This window comes from Macrotis lagotis, chromosome 2, assembly GCF_037893015.1.
Source record: "Macrotis lagotis isolate mMagLag1 chromosome 2, bilby.v1.9.chrom.fasta, whole genome shotgun sequence".
NCBI lineage: Eukaryota > Metazoa > Chordata > Mammalia > Peramelemorphia > Peramelidae > Macrotis > Macrotis lagotis.
This window is the reverse complement of record NC_133659.1, coordinates 25,564,435-25,581,962: the sequence shown is the minus strand read 5'-3', so window position 1 is coordinate 25,581,962 and position 17,528 is coordinate 25,564,435. Positions and strand designations below refer to the sequence as shown.

Below are 17,528 nucleotides of genomic sequence, written 5' to 3'. Positions count from 1 at the left end.
AGTGTCAGCAATTGTCCTTCTCCACCCTCCCCACCCCCATCCTCCAGCATGTACTGTAATGAAAAGACAGATCCATCCACCAGACTGAAGACTTTAGAGGGAGGGTGGACAGGGGGAGTAGGGGAAGGGGTGAGTTTCTCCACCCAAACATCCTGATTCTAGGAAAAGTGGATTTTAAAGGTTTAGGAGAAAAAGAAAGGAACAAACAGACACACATACACACACAACTCTTGGCAAGGAAAATGGGTTCGCCAAGCATCTGATGAGTTCAGCATAAGTTGAATCAAAAACATATGGATTCAGTTTTCTTGAAATATGTCTGATTTGAGCACTTGGGCTTAAGAGGAGAGCAGCAGGGAGGAGGTTTGGCAAGGAACAGAGGATCCGAGGCCTACAGGCCCCATGCCAGTTCCAGATGTTGGAGGCGGCCTGGGGGAGCCACCCCTGACTTCCCTCTGTCACTCTCTTCTGGGGATGTGTCAAAACAAGGCAGGGGCAGGGAGTGGGGGGCTTCCCAAGGCCTGGGGTAGAGGTCAGAGAGCTGGAAGGGGATGGCAGAAAGCAGCTCAGAGTCAGACAGTGCTCTTGCAAGCAACCCCAGAAACACTCAAGGGCAGCCCTCTCATTTTACAGATGGGGACCGTCACTGAGCCTGAAAGGTTATCCAATCCAATCCAATCCAATCCAACAAGCATCTAAATTCTTAATAAATGGGTTCAAAGGCAAAATGGAAACAATTTTGGATTTTGAGGAGCCATTGTTTAACTGGGGACCCTGCCATGTCCCTCAAAGAGTAAACAAAATAATTTCTTTCTTTTCTGAGTGATTTAATCATTTTGTTAATAAGGGCAACACATTATTAAGAAAAGGATGGTCATCTGGCTCTCTCTCTCTTAGAGCAAAGACCCAGAGTAATTTCAAGAAGAGGAGAAGACTAATCCCTGGAACACTGAGGAAAACCCCAACAAGGAGAGGAGCAGTCCCTGATCCATGCCACCCTATCCATGTAGCATGGGAAGAGTCTGAGTCCCAGAGACAGGCAGGGACTAGTCCAAGGTCACACAGTAAGTTATTTGCAAAGTCAGACTCTGAATGCTGTCCTGCCTCCCAGCCCAGGCATCTGGATGTACCTAGCAAAGCAGAACAAGACAATACTTCCTCTGTGACCTTGAACCCTGTAGATAATGCAAGCAGGGAAAATTAAAAGTCCTGGAAAGTATCCTGGTACTAGAGGCAGAAGACCAGGACTCAAGTCTTTCCTACTCTCTCAGAATTCAAATTCCAGTGCTCCTTTCTGCAAATGTGACCCTGAATAGGTCATTCCCCGCCCCCCATTCCCTCCTCCCCAACCTGTTTCTTCATCCATAAAATAAAGAGATTAGACTGGATCGGGGGGCTGGTTCTTGACCTGGACTCCATAGTTCAGTTTCATGGGATTTGGGAATTTGGAAGAAAAAAATGACATTTTGTTTTTCCTATTACTAATAGAAATTTAGCATTGCTTTCAATTATGGATATGCCCAAATACACTTCTGGGAAGTGGTACCAAGGCTTCCTCAGATGAATTGTTGAAAAGTTCAAAAAAAACCATGAAAATTCCCCGGACTAGATGATCTCTGAGGCCTTTGAAGATATTATCCTAAAAAAATTTTGTCCTCCTTTTACAGGTTAAGAAGCTGAGGCTCCAGGCTTCCAACCCAATTACTCAGCCCTGAGTAATTCTCAATCCACCACATTTCAAGCTAGCTGGTAGCACTGTGCCCATTTTGTAGATCTGGTAACTAAAGCCAACCAGGAAGAGAGTTACTACAGAAGTAGGAGAGCCATTTGGGGCCCAGGCCTCTCTGGTTGGATCAGATCAATGACTGGAGGGCCTTAGAAAAGCACAGTCTGAGTCAATCTGTCTTTCCTCTCTCTTTGTTTCACAATTACTTGGGTGTGGTAATCGAGTAGATATTTGGGCTAAGTCAGGGAAATGCCAAAATGGAAGACCTAGGTCACTGGGAGCTCGGTCATAGGGAAAGTTCAGTCTCTAACACACTTTTAGGTTGGGTAACTTTGATCAAGTCACTCAACCCACTTACCTGACCTCGATTTTCCATTCTATAAAATCGGAATAACACCCCTCCCACCACCAACATGACCTGGCCCAATTGTGGGGAAACCACTTTGGATCAAACCTCTCGGAGAAATTAATCAGAGCCACTATGGTGTGAGAACTGGGATACTTGTCCAGTGTTGGAGTATGATGTCCAGCAAACAGAAGGCACTTAATTAATGCCTGATGGTGAGTTATAATGGATACAATTTGTCTCTGAGAATATCAGTGTGATTTAGTGGAAAGAGATCAGGAGGGCTGGAAGAAGAAGGCCAGGCTCAGTGTTTTTCCTGCTGAGTTTCTTGTGTTCTAAAATAAGATTGAGAGTCTCTGTCTGCCACCCCATTCAGCAGTCTGTTGGGAAATCTTGTTTGGACCATGACTGTGTAAAATGACAGATGGCTAGAAGACCATCTGGACGGGACCTTGGGTCCCGTCTAGGCTGACATTCTCATTTCGAAGATGGGGAGAGAGGAAGAGACTGATCCAAAGTCACACAGGTGACAAGTGATGGAGCCCCTGGGTTGAAACCCTGATACTATAACTAGTGTTCTCTTCGCTGAGCAATTTGCTATGCAGTTGCAGGTAGCTAAGTGGCACAGTGAGTCCTCCACAAAACTCAGAGTCAGGGAGACCTGAGTGCAAATCCTACCTCAAACACTTACTATCTATGTGACCTTGGGCAAAAGGGCACTTCCCCTAATTTGCCTCAACTTCATCTGTCAAATGATCTGGAGAAAGAAATGACAAGACCACTCCAACATCTCTGCCAAGAAAATCCAAAATGGGGTCATGGAGAGTCAGACATGATCGAAAACTAACCAATGAGATGACATGAATGGTTTGAGGTTAGGTTATCAGGAAGTCTCCAGTGGAGTGTCCCAGGGATCTATGCTTGATCCTGTGGGGCTTTATATTTTTCACTTGGATAGAGGTACAAGTAATTAATAATAATAATAATAATAATAATAATAATAATAATAATAATAATAATAATAATAATAATAAAAATTAAGTCTCTATCATGACATGACTGTGTGAATGCAGTGGTATCCTAACAGGTCTTTTCACCTGTACTTCCAGGTCTTTTTCCCTGCCCTAATATATCCTGAAAATTTCTTCAAGGCCTTGCTTCTGCCCAGTTTTTAATCCTGGTCTTCTGTTTGCCTGCCTTCCCTACTGGAGGCAATTTTTTTGTCCCCGACTATCCCTCTAAGCTTACAAGAAACCAGTAATGACTTCTCTTTAGGTCTAGCCATTCAACCAGCTTCTTGTTCATCCAACTGGACTATCATCTTGTCTTCCTTTCACCATCTTGTTGGTAGGCATAGTGATTTTGTCTAAATTAAGGCTTTGTAAAATCTGGACAAATTATAACCACAGTGTATCCTCTATCCATCAGCCTGGTGTTTTGGGTCCCTAATGGCTGCAATGCCTCTTCCCTAGTTGATGAGACCGTGGAATCATATGTTTAGAGTCAGAAAATTTCTCCAAACTTGAGGAGGCTCCAAAAGAGGATTTGTGCAAGTGCTCTGTGATAATTTTGCTTCTGTCAATGAGTTCTGCGTTCAAAGTCAGTCAAGAAATATTTTTACCAACTCTGAGCCAGTCATCACTGTGTTAAGTGATGGGAACAGAAAAAAGATAAAATGATCTCTGCCCTTGAAAAACTTACAATTTAATGGGGAAGACAAGATGATGTGGGGGAGGGATAGAGAATACTCTTCTCAAGGGTGTGGTGAGTCCTACAGCTGGAGAAAGAAATGACTTTAGAAGTGTGAGTTACAGAGTTGAATTCATCATGTGGAAGGCTGAGTTTGGGGAAATAAGGAAATCCAGGAGATCAACCATGTGGAAATGAAGAACACTCCCCTAGGGATTAAGCTTTTGCTAAATTCTTTTCATGTACAGAGCCATGTGAGCAGTGCTAACATGAAATAATATACAATCCCCTGTCCTCATGAAGCTTACAATCTAAAAGAGAGATATAGCACCACACATATGAAAATAGCTATACAACAAAATGGCGGAAGAGTGAAGAGCAAACAAAAATGATATATGAATCCGAAGAGAAAAAAAAGTTATTTGATCTGTCTCGCCAAGGATAGGGATAATGCCAGTGGCTGTAGGGTTAGCATGGAATTCCAGAGATAGGGTACAGCCTGAGCAAAGGCTGGAATAAATTGTTCACTTTAGCTGGAGCGGAGAAGACTGAGAGAAGGACAGAAAGATATACACTAGCAGAGAGAATGAAGGAGGAGACAAAGGCAAGTTGTATTGTTTGTTAAGTCAACAAACCTTGATAACTGACTGAATGCCTTTGTAGGAGGGTTGGGGGGAAATCAGTTCATTCGTTATTAAGAAGCTTCTACCAAATGCCTACTGCGTGCTAAAGGCAATAGGGACTCAAAGACAAAAACAAAACAATCCTCGACCTCAGTGAGCTTAAACTAAGAGGCACATAATGTGTTTTTGCATACACATACTTAAATGTTCATTTACAAATATAGGTCACACATACAAAGACAGATACAAGATAATCTTGGAGAGGAAAAGGAAATGATGAAAACTTATGCCAATATTTCAAATGCATTATTCATAGTATAGAGCAAAGAACACTAGACTCGGACTTGGGAAATGTCTAAGTTCAAATCCTGTCCCATCCACTTACCCATTGCATAAATCTAGGTAAATCTGTTTCTCTAGCAGTAAAAACAGGAATATCTCCTAACCTCATCTATAAGAGCAGGGTGTCATTGATTATTCTACTCCCTTAAAATTGACTTTTACTAGGTAAGAATGCCTCTTGAGTCAGTCCAACAGGATGACAAACATAGGTGAATAGACAGCTAGATGGCACAGTGGGTAGAGCCCTGGCCCTGAAGTCAGGGGGACCTCAATTCAAATCCAGGCTCAGACACTTACTAGCTGTGTGAACTTGGGCAAGTCATTTCACCCTGATTGCCTCACTTCCAGAGCTATCTCCAGGCATCCTGATTTATATCTGGTCACTGGTCCTAGATGGCTCTGGAGGAGAAAGTGAGGCTGTTGACTTAGCACAGCCCCCCAAACTCAAATCCAATTCATATGCATGTCATGGCATCACCTCCTCATGCCATGGTCTTCTTCCAGAAAAGTACAAACACCATTCAGGATCAGGTGTGATCAGGACCTGTATACCTCCTCAAATCAATAAAAGTCATAGTATGAGAGACATAGCCATGCCCTAAGAAATTTGTATGTAGTTATTGCTCAGTCATTTTTTAGCTGTGTTTTACTCTTTGTGAACCATCTGAGGTTTTCTTGGCAAAACTACTATTTCCTTCTTCAGATCACTTTACAGATAAGAAAACTGAGGCAAATAGGGTTAAGTGACTTGTCCAGGGTCACACAATTAGAAGAAACTAATTCAGAACTGGAGAATGATTCTGAAGGAAGACTCTGGAAACAGAGATATTGGAGTAAATTTGAAACAAGCTGGAGGTCCAAGATAGCTCTGTGGGGCAAGAGTGACCCTGAGCTATATCTATAGGGAGATATTAAGAAGAATCATTAGCTCTATGGGAATCTCAAAATAGATTTTTGGCTGAAAGAAATCCCAAGAAAAGATCAGTTAGCCCTTATTTTTCTCTTTAGGTGCCTGTCTATCCACCGACACTATAACATAATCTGTGGTTTCATTATCCAAACATTTCCAGGAAAGTGAATTTTAACCTCGTATACAAAGTAGTCAGAGATTAGCTAGAAATAGATAGAATTGTTGTTCATCCTTTATTTCACAAAGGACCACTGACATCATGAGTGGTACAGTCAAGACTCAGACTCAGTTTCTCTGAATAAAAGTTCAGAGTCCTTTCCACTGCACCCCAAAGCCTTCTCTTAAGGTTCAGGAAACCCATCTCTAACCAAGATCATTCCTTGGGGAGAGTATGACGGAGGTTCAGGTAGAGATAGTAAGAGAGGGTGGAAGCCAAAAGCAGGGAGGGAAGGAAACTTTGATCTAGAAGACCACCTCGAGTGAAATCATTTTTATGACTCTAAAGTTTACAAACCACTGTCTTTATAGGAACCCTGTGAAATGGAGAATGTAAATATTGTTTTCCTTTTTGCAGATGAAGAGACTCATATGTTAAGGCTCACAGAGTCACAAGGTCATTCAAGGTCACAGACTAAGACTTAGAAAATGCCAAAATTGGAATTGAAGACCTGGTCATCTTGACTCCAGTGATTTCTTTTTTCTTGGGAACAATTTTAAAATATCTTTAACTCAGATGCAAAGATATATATATATATATATATATATATATATAATATATATTATATATAGTGTACATTCTTATATGTACATACATACATATATATTTTTTTTCTTGTTATCTCCTGCTCTCTGGTCCAGAGTTCTTCCCACACATCACAAATTGTAGACTCTACAGTCACTAGAACCTTAAGTCCTTGCTATAGATGACAGTTTTCATATTAAGAGAAAGGAAGGGGGTGGGAGTGACCAGCAAAGGTGGCAGAGGAAGAGGAAACTGTACAGCCCAACTCTCCCTGATAACTACTCCAACAAAGAGAAAGTAAAAGCTTAAGAGCTGTTACTGGGAATGAAAAGGAAAAAAAATCACAATGATTTTTTTTTTTAGCATAAGTAGAAGGGGTCTAGACTGGGAGCTTCTCCATGCAGTGCCTTCCACACTGGCTCATGGGACTTATGACTGTGTTGGATCCATCAGTCAATCAGTCAACATTTACTAAATATCTACAATATACAAATAGTGAGCTAAGTTCTGGAGATGGTGAGATAAAAAGGGGCAGATCCTGCCCTCAAAAAGCTTACAATTTAATGGGGGTGACAGCACCAGCAAGAAGACATCCTAGATGTAATAGAAACATGTCTTATAACATGAAAGGAGCAGGAGGGGGAGCCAACTGGCAGTTTTGTTGTTTGTACATAAAATTCTACTTTGGAAAATAAGGCTGAAACAATGACTAAACAAACAAAAAGACATCCATTATCAAAAACTATTACGTTGCCAGAAATACCATTCTGTAAGAAGGAGTGACTCCAAAAATCTAAAAGAATAGTCTTAAAAATAGTTTAGATATACGATTGATTAGAATTTATGAAATAAAGGTAACATTTAAAAAAAGTTTAAAAATTATTTTCTAAATAAAATGAGACCACTAGAAGGAAAAACAAGAAACACATGAGGTCTTTGGAGAAAAGACTTGGAAAGAAGACTAACAGTTTGACATAAAGGGTAAAAATTCTTACCCAAGCTACAGACTCCTTGAAAATTAGAATGGACCAAACAGAAATGAATTATCATTTGTGTCTTTCTCTTTGACACACCCTCCAAGAGACAGCAAGAAATATTAAAAGTCAAAAGTTTGAAAAAAAAGAAGAAAATGTATAGCATCTCAAAGCCAAAACAAAACAAATCTGACTTGGAAGAGAGCAAGGAGAGATAATTTAAGTATCAATGGATTGTTTGCTATTAGGTGGTATAGTAGACAGAGCACTAGGCTTGGAGCCAAGAAGATCTAAGTTCAAATCCAGTCCCAGACACTTACTAGCTATTTGACCCTGGACAAGTCTTTTAATCTCTGCTTCATTTTCCTTAATTATAAAATGAGTTTTGCAATAAATCCTGCTTTGTAGAATTGTTATGAGAGATGAATAAGATAATATTTGAAAGCTTTTTAGATAGTGCCTGGAAATAGTAGTAGGCAAAAAATGCTTGTTTCCTTCCTTCCTATCTAAAGTCATGACCAGGAAACAAAAAAGCCTGAACATGATATTTCAAGTAATCATAAAAGAAAATTAGCTCCCAGATTTCTTAAAAAAATAGGGGAAAGTGAAAAATAGAATCTACTGGTTGAAAGAAATTCCAAAATGAGAACTCTCAGGATGTCCCAGTTCAAATCCAGACCTTCCTGGTCAGATAGAAAGTATTTTCTATATTGCTGTCAGAAAGGAAGAATTGGAGTACTGAGGAGCCATCTAGGATCACACAAGAAATAGTAGCTCCTAATATAAAGGAGCAGAAAGCTTGGAATACAATATTCTAAAAAGTAAAAACATACGTTTACAACCTTAGAACAACATACTAAGCAAAACTTAGTATGATTACAGGAGGTAAAATGAATCTTTAATGAAACAGAGGACTTCCTTGAATTCTTGACAAAAAGACAAGTGCTTAGTAGAAACACTGAAAGACAAACACTAGAGTGCAAGAGAAATATAAAATCATAAGTACAAGTTTCCTTTGATGGATCATTGTCCATATCCACTAAGGGCTATTTATTCTCTTCTGGGCTATCTTTTCTTTATTTCTCTTAGGGATCTCAACAGCTCTCACAGATACAATGATCATTTCTATGTTGTTGAGTCTACTTATCTAGCCCCAAATTCTCTTCTAAACTCCAGATTTATATCTCCAACTGTCTATGGAACATCTCAAGTTATATGCTCCATAGACATCTTAAATTCAACATGTCCAAAACTGAACTAATCATCCCCTCAACCTTTCAATTTGCTCATTACTGTCAAGGACACTGCTATCCTCCCAATCATCCAGGCTCACAATCTAGGTTTTATTTTTTTTATTTTATATTTTTTTTAGTTTTTACAAGGCAGTGGGGTTAAGTGGCTTGCCCAAGACCACATAGCTAGGTAATTATTAAGTGTCTGAGGCCAGATCTGAACTCAGGTCCTCCTGACTCCAGGGCCGGTGCTCTCTCCACTGTGCCACCTAGCTGCCCCACAATCTAGATTTTATCCTTGAATCTTCATTCTTTCTCATTCCCAACCCATCATATTCAATCACTTATCAAGTCATGTTGGTTCTATCTTTGTAATATCTCTCATATACATACTCTCTTTCTCCTCTGAAGCTGCCACCATCATTACCTCCTGTCTGGACTATTACAATAGCCTGATGGTTGGTTCTCTTTGCCTCATCTCTTTTACATTCCATTTTCCACTGAGCTGTCGAATTAGTCTTCCTGAGATACAAGTCACACTGTGCTATTTCACTATCTAACGAACTCCAATGGCTCACCATCTCCTACAAATATAAAATCAAATATAAAATGTTCTGTTTCACATTAAAAGCCTTCAAAGGCATCTTCCTATCTTTTCACATTGCTCACCCCAAAATCTATAATTCAGCAACATTGGCCTCCTTGCTGTTCCTCACAACAAGATCCCCTATTCCTGACTATGGACATTTTCTCTGACTCTCCCACATGTCTGAAATTGTCTCCCTCCTCTTCTCCACCTGCTGCCTTCCTGGTTTTCATCATATCCCAGCTAAAATTCCACAAAAGAAGACTTTCTCATGTTCCCTTAATGTTAGTACCTTGATCTCTAAATTATTTTTAATTTATCTTGTTCAGGGCGACCCAAAATTTTAATGCAGTTTTAGACCTTAGAAGCTGAAAGCTGCACTAAGACATTTAGAATGTCTCCTTTTTTTCTATTTTGTGTTGTCTCCCTCATTACACCATGAGGTTTTTGTTGTTGTTTATTTTTTACAGCAAATGCTGTTTTTTTCCTTTCTGGAATCTCCAGTGCTTAGAAGAATGTCTGATACATAGTAGGCACTTTATAAATGCTTTTTGACTGACTCTAATGATATAAGTTCCCTTCTGAATTCTAAAGTTATTAGGGGCTATATGGGGAGTGCAATAAGACCTCTAACTGTTTCTTTTTATTAGGTTTTAATCATATTAAAAAAAGAAAGAAGAAAGGAGAAAGAGGTGTTGGGGGAACTTATTATCTCACATAATTGGGCTGCATAAGTAAAAAAGAATACAAAGGAGGAAAAGTGGGTGGGTGACAGGTAGCATTTAAATGTCACTGTTATTATGAACTGGGCAAAGGAGGGACTCTTCCCACAGAGTAGGATGTAGAAACATACTTAACTCAGTAGGGAAACAGGAGGAAATGGAGAGAGGAGTGAGGAGAAGGAAGAATAAGGGGGAAGACAGATTCAGAGAGGGATTAGTCATAAGCAAAACAAACACTAACACTGGAGGGTATTGTGAAGAGAGATTTAAAAGGAAGGGGAAAAAAGGGAAACCTCTAATTAAAGTCTGGACAAAGGAATGAAAAAAAAGGGGTTGGGAATTAAAAGCAAATTGCATCAAATATAAAACACTTGTGTTTAAGCACATTCCTCTCTACCATCTTCTTTATAAAAGAGGAGGGAGGGAACAAAGAGAGTAAAAAGTGTTAGAGCAGTAGTTAGAGGAAAATATATAATTAACAATCATGATTGTGAATATCAGTGGAATGAAATTGTTCAGAAAATGGAAGAAAATAGCAAATTAGATTAAAAAACAGAATCCAACAATATGTTTGTAAGAAACACACTTGAAATATAAGGATTTATACAGTTTCAATTAGGGAATAGAGAAAAATCTATTACAACTCCTCTGAACTAAAAAAGCAAGGATAGCAAACATGATCTCAAACAAGGCAATAGCAAAAATAACTTATCTTAAATAAATTATTTAAATAATTTGAATAAAATCTTAAAAATGAAATAAGCAAAATAAATTTCATTGTGTTGAAATATAGTATATATATATTGAATAAAACATCAATGCTCAATATTTATAGAACAAGTAGCATAGAATTTCAACACTTAAAAAACTAAATGAGTTGTTTAGAGAAATGTTCAATAAAACTATAACAGAAGGGGACTACAATGTACTTCTCTCAGACTTAGACAAATCTAACAAAATAATTAAGGACCAGAATAGAATTTTTTAAAGAAATTATATATTCATTGGAAATTGAAAGTTTATCATCCTTTTACAAACATTGGCCATTAATTAGGGCATAAAAATCTTAAAAAGCAAATCTAGAAAAGTAGAAATATTAAGTTCATCTTTTACTGACCATTAAGCAATAAAATAATATTGAGTAAAGGTCCAGTGAAGAAAGAAGCAAAAAAGTAATTTGAGACTAACTTAATCCTAAACAATGAATAACTAAAAAGTACAATTCATTAAACAACAAATAATTTCATTAAAGATGTCAACAATGAAATAACACAGCAAAAATATTACTTCCTTTGATTCAATAAACAAAATAAGTAACTGGTTTAAAAATGGACGAGTCATTATATAATTTGATTTAAGAAACAAGAGAGATCAGTTGGATCTAGGCAATCGTAGACTCTCCTCAGTACACACACACACACACACACACACACACACACAAACACCACCCCCCCAGAAACACACTTTGTTTATAGCAAACATTAGTCACTCACCTTGAGACAACAAGGGGCAGGATCAACATCTTCAGCATCCTCATCAGCAGTTCTCCAGGGAATTGGAAGTAACTAATTTCCTAGAAGGGCAGGAAGAATCATGGATTTTTAGTACATCCTCACTCACTTGCATTGACCTAATGTTATACTTATACAGGTTTTTCATGAGGAAGAGGACATTCTCTAGAGGCATCATGGGCAATGAAAAAACCCTGAGACTAAGGGTCTGTATTCCTGAGTTCTCATCCATATTCTACTCATGATTTGCTGAGTTCCATATTTTACTCATGATCTTGGGCAAATTGCTCCTTTCTGAGTTTTGCTTTCTCACCCATTTAAAAAAAACACACAAACCAGAGACTGAAAAAGATTGTCCTTTAAAGTTTCTTCCAACTGCTTGATTCATCTCTGTTCCCAGTTTGGGACCATGATGACTTTAGGGATCATCTGAGCTAACTCCATTCCACAGGTAAGGAAACAGAGATGGGGACTTGTCCAAGCCCACCCAGCTGGGTAACTCTTGAGTGAAGATGAAAATCCCAGGCTCCTGGATTCCAGTACTATCCAATCCTTTCAACTATTTTTCAAATGAAGAAACTGAGTCCCAGAGAAAGATACCAACTTACCCAAAGTCACAAAATGACATGGTACATCTGAGACCAGAAACCGGGTTTTCTATTCCTAGCCTTGTGTTTTTTTCTACCATACCAGCAAGTTAAAATAAAAACTTATCCAAACTTTGATTTATAGGGCACCCTATAATATATATATATATTTTTTTCATTTAGGTTTTTTAGCAGTTCTGTGAGGAAAGACAAGTAAGATTATTCTGATCTTACAGATGGGAAAACTGAGGCTCAGAAAGGAAAAGTCATGACTTTTCCAGAATGTCAGAACTGGAAAAAGACTCAGAATATAATGGTGTTATAAAAGAAAAGAAAAAAGGGACAACTAGGTGGTGCAATGGATAGAACACCAGCCCTGGAGTCAGGAGAAACTGAATTCAAATTTGACCTCAGACACCTAATACTTACTTAGCTGTGTGACCTTGGGCAATTCATTTAACTCCATTGCTTTGCAAATATATATAATGGTGATGATGTTAAGGAAGTGAATATAGCCTAGTAGTTAGAGAGCTGATCTCAGAGTTCTGGTTATAAAAAAAACTGTATCCCAGGGAATTCTGTAGGAACAATAAGACAATCTGCATTGGTGGAGGGACCTTTCTCACCAGGAATATTTTATGACAATGAGATCTCAGATCAAATCCTTTCCCCAATTTTAATGATGATAATTGTGATAATAACTATAATATTCACTGACATCAGTAGAAAATTTCAAGGTATGTCAAATGATTCTATCAATCAAGCAATAAATTTATTTCTTTTCTTTTTTTTTTTTGACAAGTAATGGAGTTAAGTGACTTGCCCTAGGTCACACAAAGTATCGAATGTCTAATGCTGATCTGAACCCAGATCCTTCTGTCTCTAGGACTATTCTCTATCCATTGCACCATCTACCTGTCCCCTAAACATTTATTTCTTCATTTTATCTTACATCAACCCTGTGAGGGAGATTCTATTCTTATCCCCTTTTTTACAGAAAAGGAAACCTGGGACTCAGAGACAAGGTCGTTGCTGGAGGTCACATAGCCAACATCAGGTTGGGGAGACTTGAATTCAACTTTGAGGAGCTGGGTTCATCTAGTCTGACAAACTCAGTCCTAGAATGTGGCCCCGGGACAGAGTCCAGAGCCAATAAATGTCAGAGCTGGGAGGATTGCACTTCTGAGATTGCTGGGGCTGTTTCCATCCTTGCATGCTTTCCTCATTGTACACAAGAACATTGTTTAGGGAAGGGGGCGGTCCAGGGATCCAGGCCCTGGCTGAGACATCAGACAGGCTCTGGGGGATTCTATTTCAAAGGGAGACATTGAGCTCCCAAGCTCTTGCCAAGTGCTTGTTCTAAAGTCCACATCCTTCCTACTATCTCTCTGGCTTGGGAACTGTAGACCCATCCAAACAGATGGAGAGGGATGCTTGGACAAACAGGGCCCCCCAAATTGGACCTGGAACACACAAGAATTCCAAATTTGTTCTCAAGTTAAGCCCTAGCAGCAAATAAATGTTTGTGCCTGTGTTAACTCAGGGGAAGAGCTGGCCCCCAGTTTGTGCCCTCCAGCTCCTACCCTGCTGCCCAGGGTCTGGGGAGTGAACCCAAGCTGAAAGGGACCTCAGAAACTACAGAGCCCACTTTACAGAGGAGGCAACTGATGCCTGTAGAGGGGAAGTGACTTGCCCAAAGATTCAGGGTTAATAATAGTAATATTAATAATTAATATTATTAATATTAATAATCAATATTAATGATATTAAGAATTAATATTAATGATATTAATTAAATAGAAGTAGAAAGACCTGAATTCAAATACTACCTCAGATATTCACTGTGTAACTGTGAGCAAGCCATTTAACCCTGATTACCTCAGTTTCCTCATCTGTCAAGTAGGCTGGGGAAGGAAATGGCAAACTATCTCAGCATCTTGGCCAGGAAAATCCCAAAAGGGTTCACAAAGTCAGACACTACAGAAATGGCTAAATGACAACAGCTGGGATAGGGAAGGGCTCTCCATTCCAGACTTATTGAAGAATGATCAAGGGAATTGAGAATGTTGATGAGGAGAAGAGCTCCAGGCACCTATGGGAACCATCTTCAAAGACTGGAGCCCTATTCTATAGTTATTAGACATTTTATGCTTGGATCCATGGGGCAGAATCAGCAATTGGGGGAAATTTTAAAGAGGCAGAATAATATATGAACTCAGGGCTGGCTTCCTAATAGCTCAAGTCATGTCCAAGGGATCGCTGACCTCCCATGAGAAGGGCAGCTCCTTGTAAAGGCTTAATGCATACTGGGTATTGGTACCACCACTGTCTGGCATACAGTAGGTGCTTAATAAATGCTTGTTACTTGATTGATTGATGCCATTTTGCAGAAGGTTTTCCTGAAATGGAAAGGGGATGGGTACCTTGCCTGCCTTCCCCAAGATGACTACGTGCCTTAGTTATTTCTCTCTATGTTTACATCGTCTCCTCATTAGACTGAAAGCTCCTTGAAGGCAGGGCTTAATTTATTCTTTCTATTTGTTCCCTCAATACCACATTGCCAGAAGGTGCTTAATACATCCAGGCTGATGCCTTGACTGTCTCAAAAAGTAGTGAGGTACAGGGCAGGTAGGTGGTACAGCAGAGAGAGCACCAGTTAGGAGGACCTGAGTTCAAACCCAACCTCTGATACTTTACTAGTTGTGTGACCTTGGGCAAGTCACTTAACCCCACTGTCTTGCAAAAAAACCAAAGAAATAAAAATAAAAAGTAGTAAGGTGCTTTCCTAGGTTGATATTCAGAGCCCAGACCACCTTCCCAGTGGATTAGCAACTTTATTGAACTATGATGCTCAGAACTGGACACAATAATGCAGATGGGGGGCAGCTAGGTGGCGTAGTGGATAAAGCACCGCCTTGGAGTCAGGAGTACCTGGGTTCAAATCTGGTCTCAGACACTTAATAATTACCTAGCTGTGTGGCCTTGGACAAGCCACTTAACCCCATTTGCCTTGCAAAAAAAAAAAAAACCCTAAAAAACCCCCAATAATGCAGATGGTCTCTCTCTTCCTATTCCTTCTCTTAATGGTCTCCAAGTCAAAGGAATGAATGTCTAATGGTAGAAACTATTTTCACCTCCATGAGTTGGTGAGAAAGGTATACTGAAGGAAAGAGAATCCTTGAAATCTGTCTCCATGAGCTGCTGCCCAAGCTGTTGTTTGAGCAGGTTCTCTCTGGTCCCCCTAAGATGCTGGGCTTCTATGTCTAGCAGTTCCCGAGAGAGTTCTGGTGCTACTTGAATTTGTATTCAATCTCTGATGATTGGCTCTCTTGAGAAAGTCATTTGGTTTCCCTGAAGCCTCAGTTTTTGTCCTCTGTAAAATGGGTATTATAAGCCTTGCATTTGCTTCCATCATAGAACTCTTGGGAAGAAAGAGCTTTGAAGTAAAGAGAAAGGAATAATCATCATCAGAAGAAAAGTGGGAGAAAGAAACAGAGATGAAGACAGAGACAGGGACAGAAAGAGATGGCAAAAGGAGACAGCGACAGAGACAAAGACAAAAAAAGAGGAGAGGAGACAGAGATAGGGACAGAGATAGAGATAGAAAGAGATGGGAGGAGACAGAGACAGGGACAGAAAGAAATGGGAGGAGTCTGGAACAGGGATGGGGCAGAGACAGAGACAGAAAGAGGTAGAAAGAGATAGAGACAGACAGAGACAGGGACAGAAACAGAGACTGAAAGAGATGGCAAAAGGAGACAGGGATAGAGATAAAGACAAAAAGAGAAGGGAGAAGACAGAGACAAGGACATAGAGAGACAGAGATGGGAGGAGATTGTGACAGATACGAGAACAAAAAGAGATAGGAGAGAGAGGCAGAGATAGTGACAGAGAGAAGTAGATGGGGGTGCCACAGATTGGTATCTACCAAGTGCAGAAGAATTGTTAGGGCGTGGGAATATAGAGACACTTGAATTTCATTCCAAATGGAACAAAGCAACCAGGATGGAAAGGCCTGGGTGGGTTAAGTTAGTACCCATGGGTGCATGCCCACATCAATGAAATCACCGTGCCCCTGGAACCAGTAGAGACCTGGGTTCCAATCCAACTTCTGAAGATGACAAACAATGTGACCCAGGGAGAATCACTTCCTCAATTTCCTCATCTGCCAAATGGGGATACCAATACCAGTTCTATTGCTCCCACCAACTTGTCCCTAAGGTTCAATGAGAGAATGGACATAAAAAGCTTTGTAAACTTCCAAGGGCCACCCCTTATTATTAGGGAAGTAGTATTCTTATTACCTTTATTATTCAGTTAGATTCCACTTCACCTTAGCTGACAGCTGAGGGTACCAAGCTGTCCCAAGAGCCTACATTTGGAGGGGAAGGAGGGACGGTCACCACAAGCATCCAAGGCACATTGATGATAACAGAAAGATGTGGAGGATGGGGGTGGGGGGGATGTCTTGAGTTCAAGATGGTGCATGAGCCATGACTGAAAAGTACCCGGGGATTCTGGGAGACAGAGGGGAGGAAGGAGAGCACCTAAGGTCAGGAGGATGGGGATGGGAGACCCAGCCTGTGCCAAGACTTGAGGAACTGACCTGGGGTGAGAGCCGCTGGGTCCTCAGGAAGAAGCCCAGGAGACAACCTATGATGACAGACAGCACGGACAGAATGAGCAGCCCATTTCTCCTGCACACGTCCTTGACCCGGGCCAGCAGAGTGTCCAGAGGCAGAGCCATGGTGCCCACTGCCCTGGAGCCAGGTTCACCCCACGTGGAGTTAACCTCCCATGGAGTTGCCCTCTTGCTTCAGGCTCTCCAGGCTGTCTGGAAGCTCCCAGCCTCAGCTGCTTAGTCTGTGAGGTCACCCTTCCCCAGCCCCCCACAGCCTGGCCCCACTCAGACTCCCTCCCCCAGTATTACTGCTCCAAATGAATGCCCACAATCCTATTATCAACTACATCATTAAGAGCCTGGGAGCAGCTTAGGGAGCCCTAGGAAATGAGAGTGAATCCCGGAAGGGTGCCAGCAGCATTGGCCAGGAGGAATGGGGGCAGGGGGTTAGAGTTAATGAACCCCATCTCTTTCTGGCTCTCAGTTTCTAGGAATCTATGATGCAAAAGCTATGAGTCCCCTCTTTCAAAAAGAGGGAAAATCTGTTTGAGAATGGTGCCAGTTGCAGTAGGACCCATGCATGCTAAGAAGCAACCAACTTTGGCTTAGATTTCAGTTCTACTGTGCACCCCTGGTCATGTCACCCTCTTTCAAGTGTCTCTCAGAGGGCCTTGCTTCTCAGCTTTTCAAAATGAGGGACTCTGGCTAAATGGTTGGGAAGCGTCCTTCTTGTTCTAACATTCCATGAATCTACAGTCATTACTAGTTATCACAGAATCATAGTACTAATAATTATAATAATAGTAATACTACTCAATATGGCTGACCTCCCAGTGCTTCACTGGGATGTAGAGGAGATTCTCTTTAATGAAAGCAGGGTCAACAGAGACTGAGTTCTAGTGGGGGGTCTTACCAAA

The 17,528-nt window shown here is 40.5% G+C and overlaps 1 protein-coding gene across 1 annotated transcript in view; it reads right to left on the bottom strand.

Moving 5' to 3' along the window:
• SLC1A7 (solute carrier family 1 member 7) overlaps positions 1 to 16,798 on the bottom strand; it is a 71,834-nt gene extending 55,036 nt beyond the window's left edge. Inside the window, exons 1-2 of the mRNA XM_074221407.1 lie at positions 16,597 to 16,798; positions 11,386 to 11,465 (exon numbers count right to left, since the gene is read on the bottom strand). Coding sequence (XP_074077508.1) covers positions 11,386 to 11,465; positions 16,597 to 16,737 — 221 coding nt within the window. The 5' untranslated portion in view covers positions 16,738 to 16,798. The remainder of the gene's footprint in view (positions 1 to 11,385; positions 11,466 to 16,596) is intronic.
• Between the last annotated feature and the right edge of the window lie 730 nt (positions 16,799 to 17,528).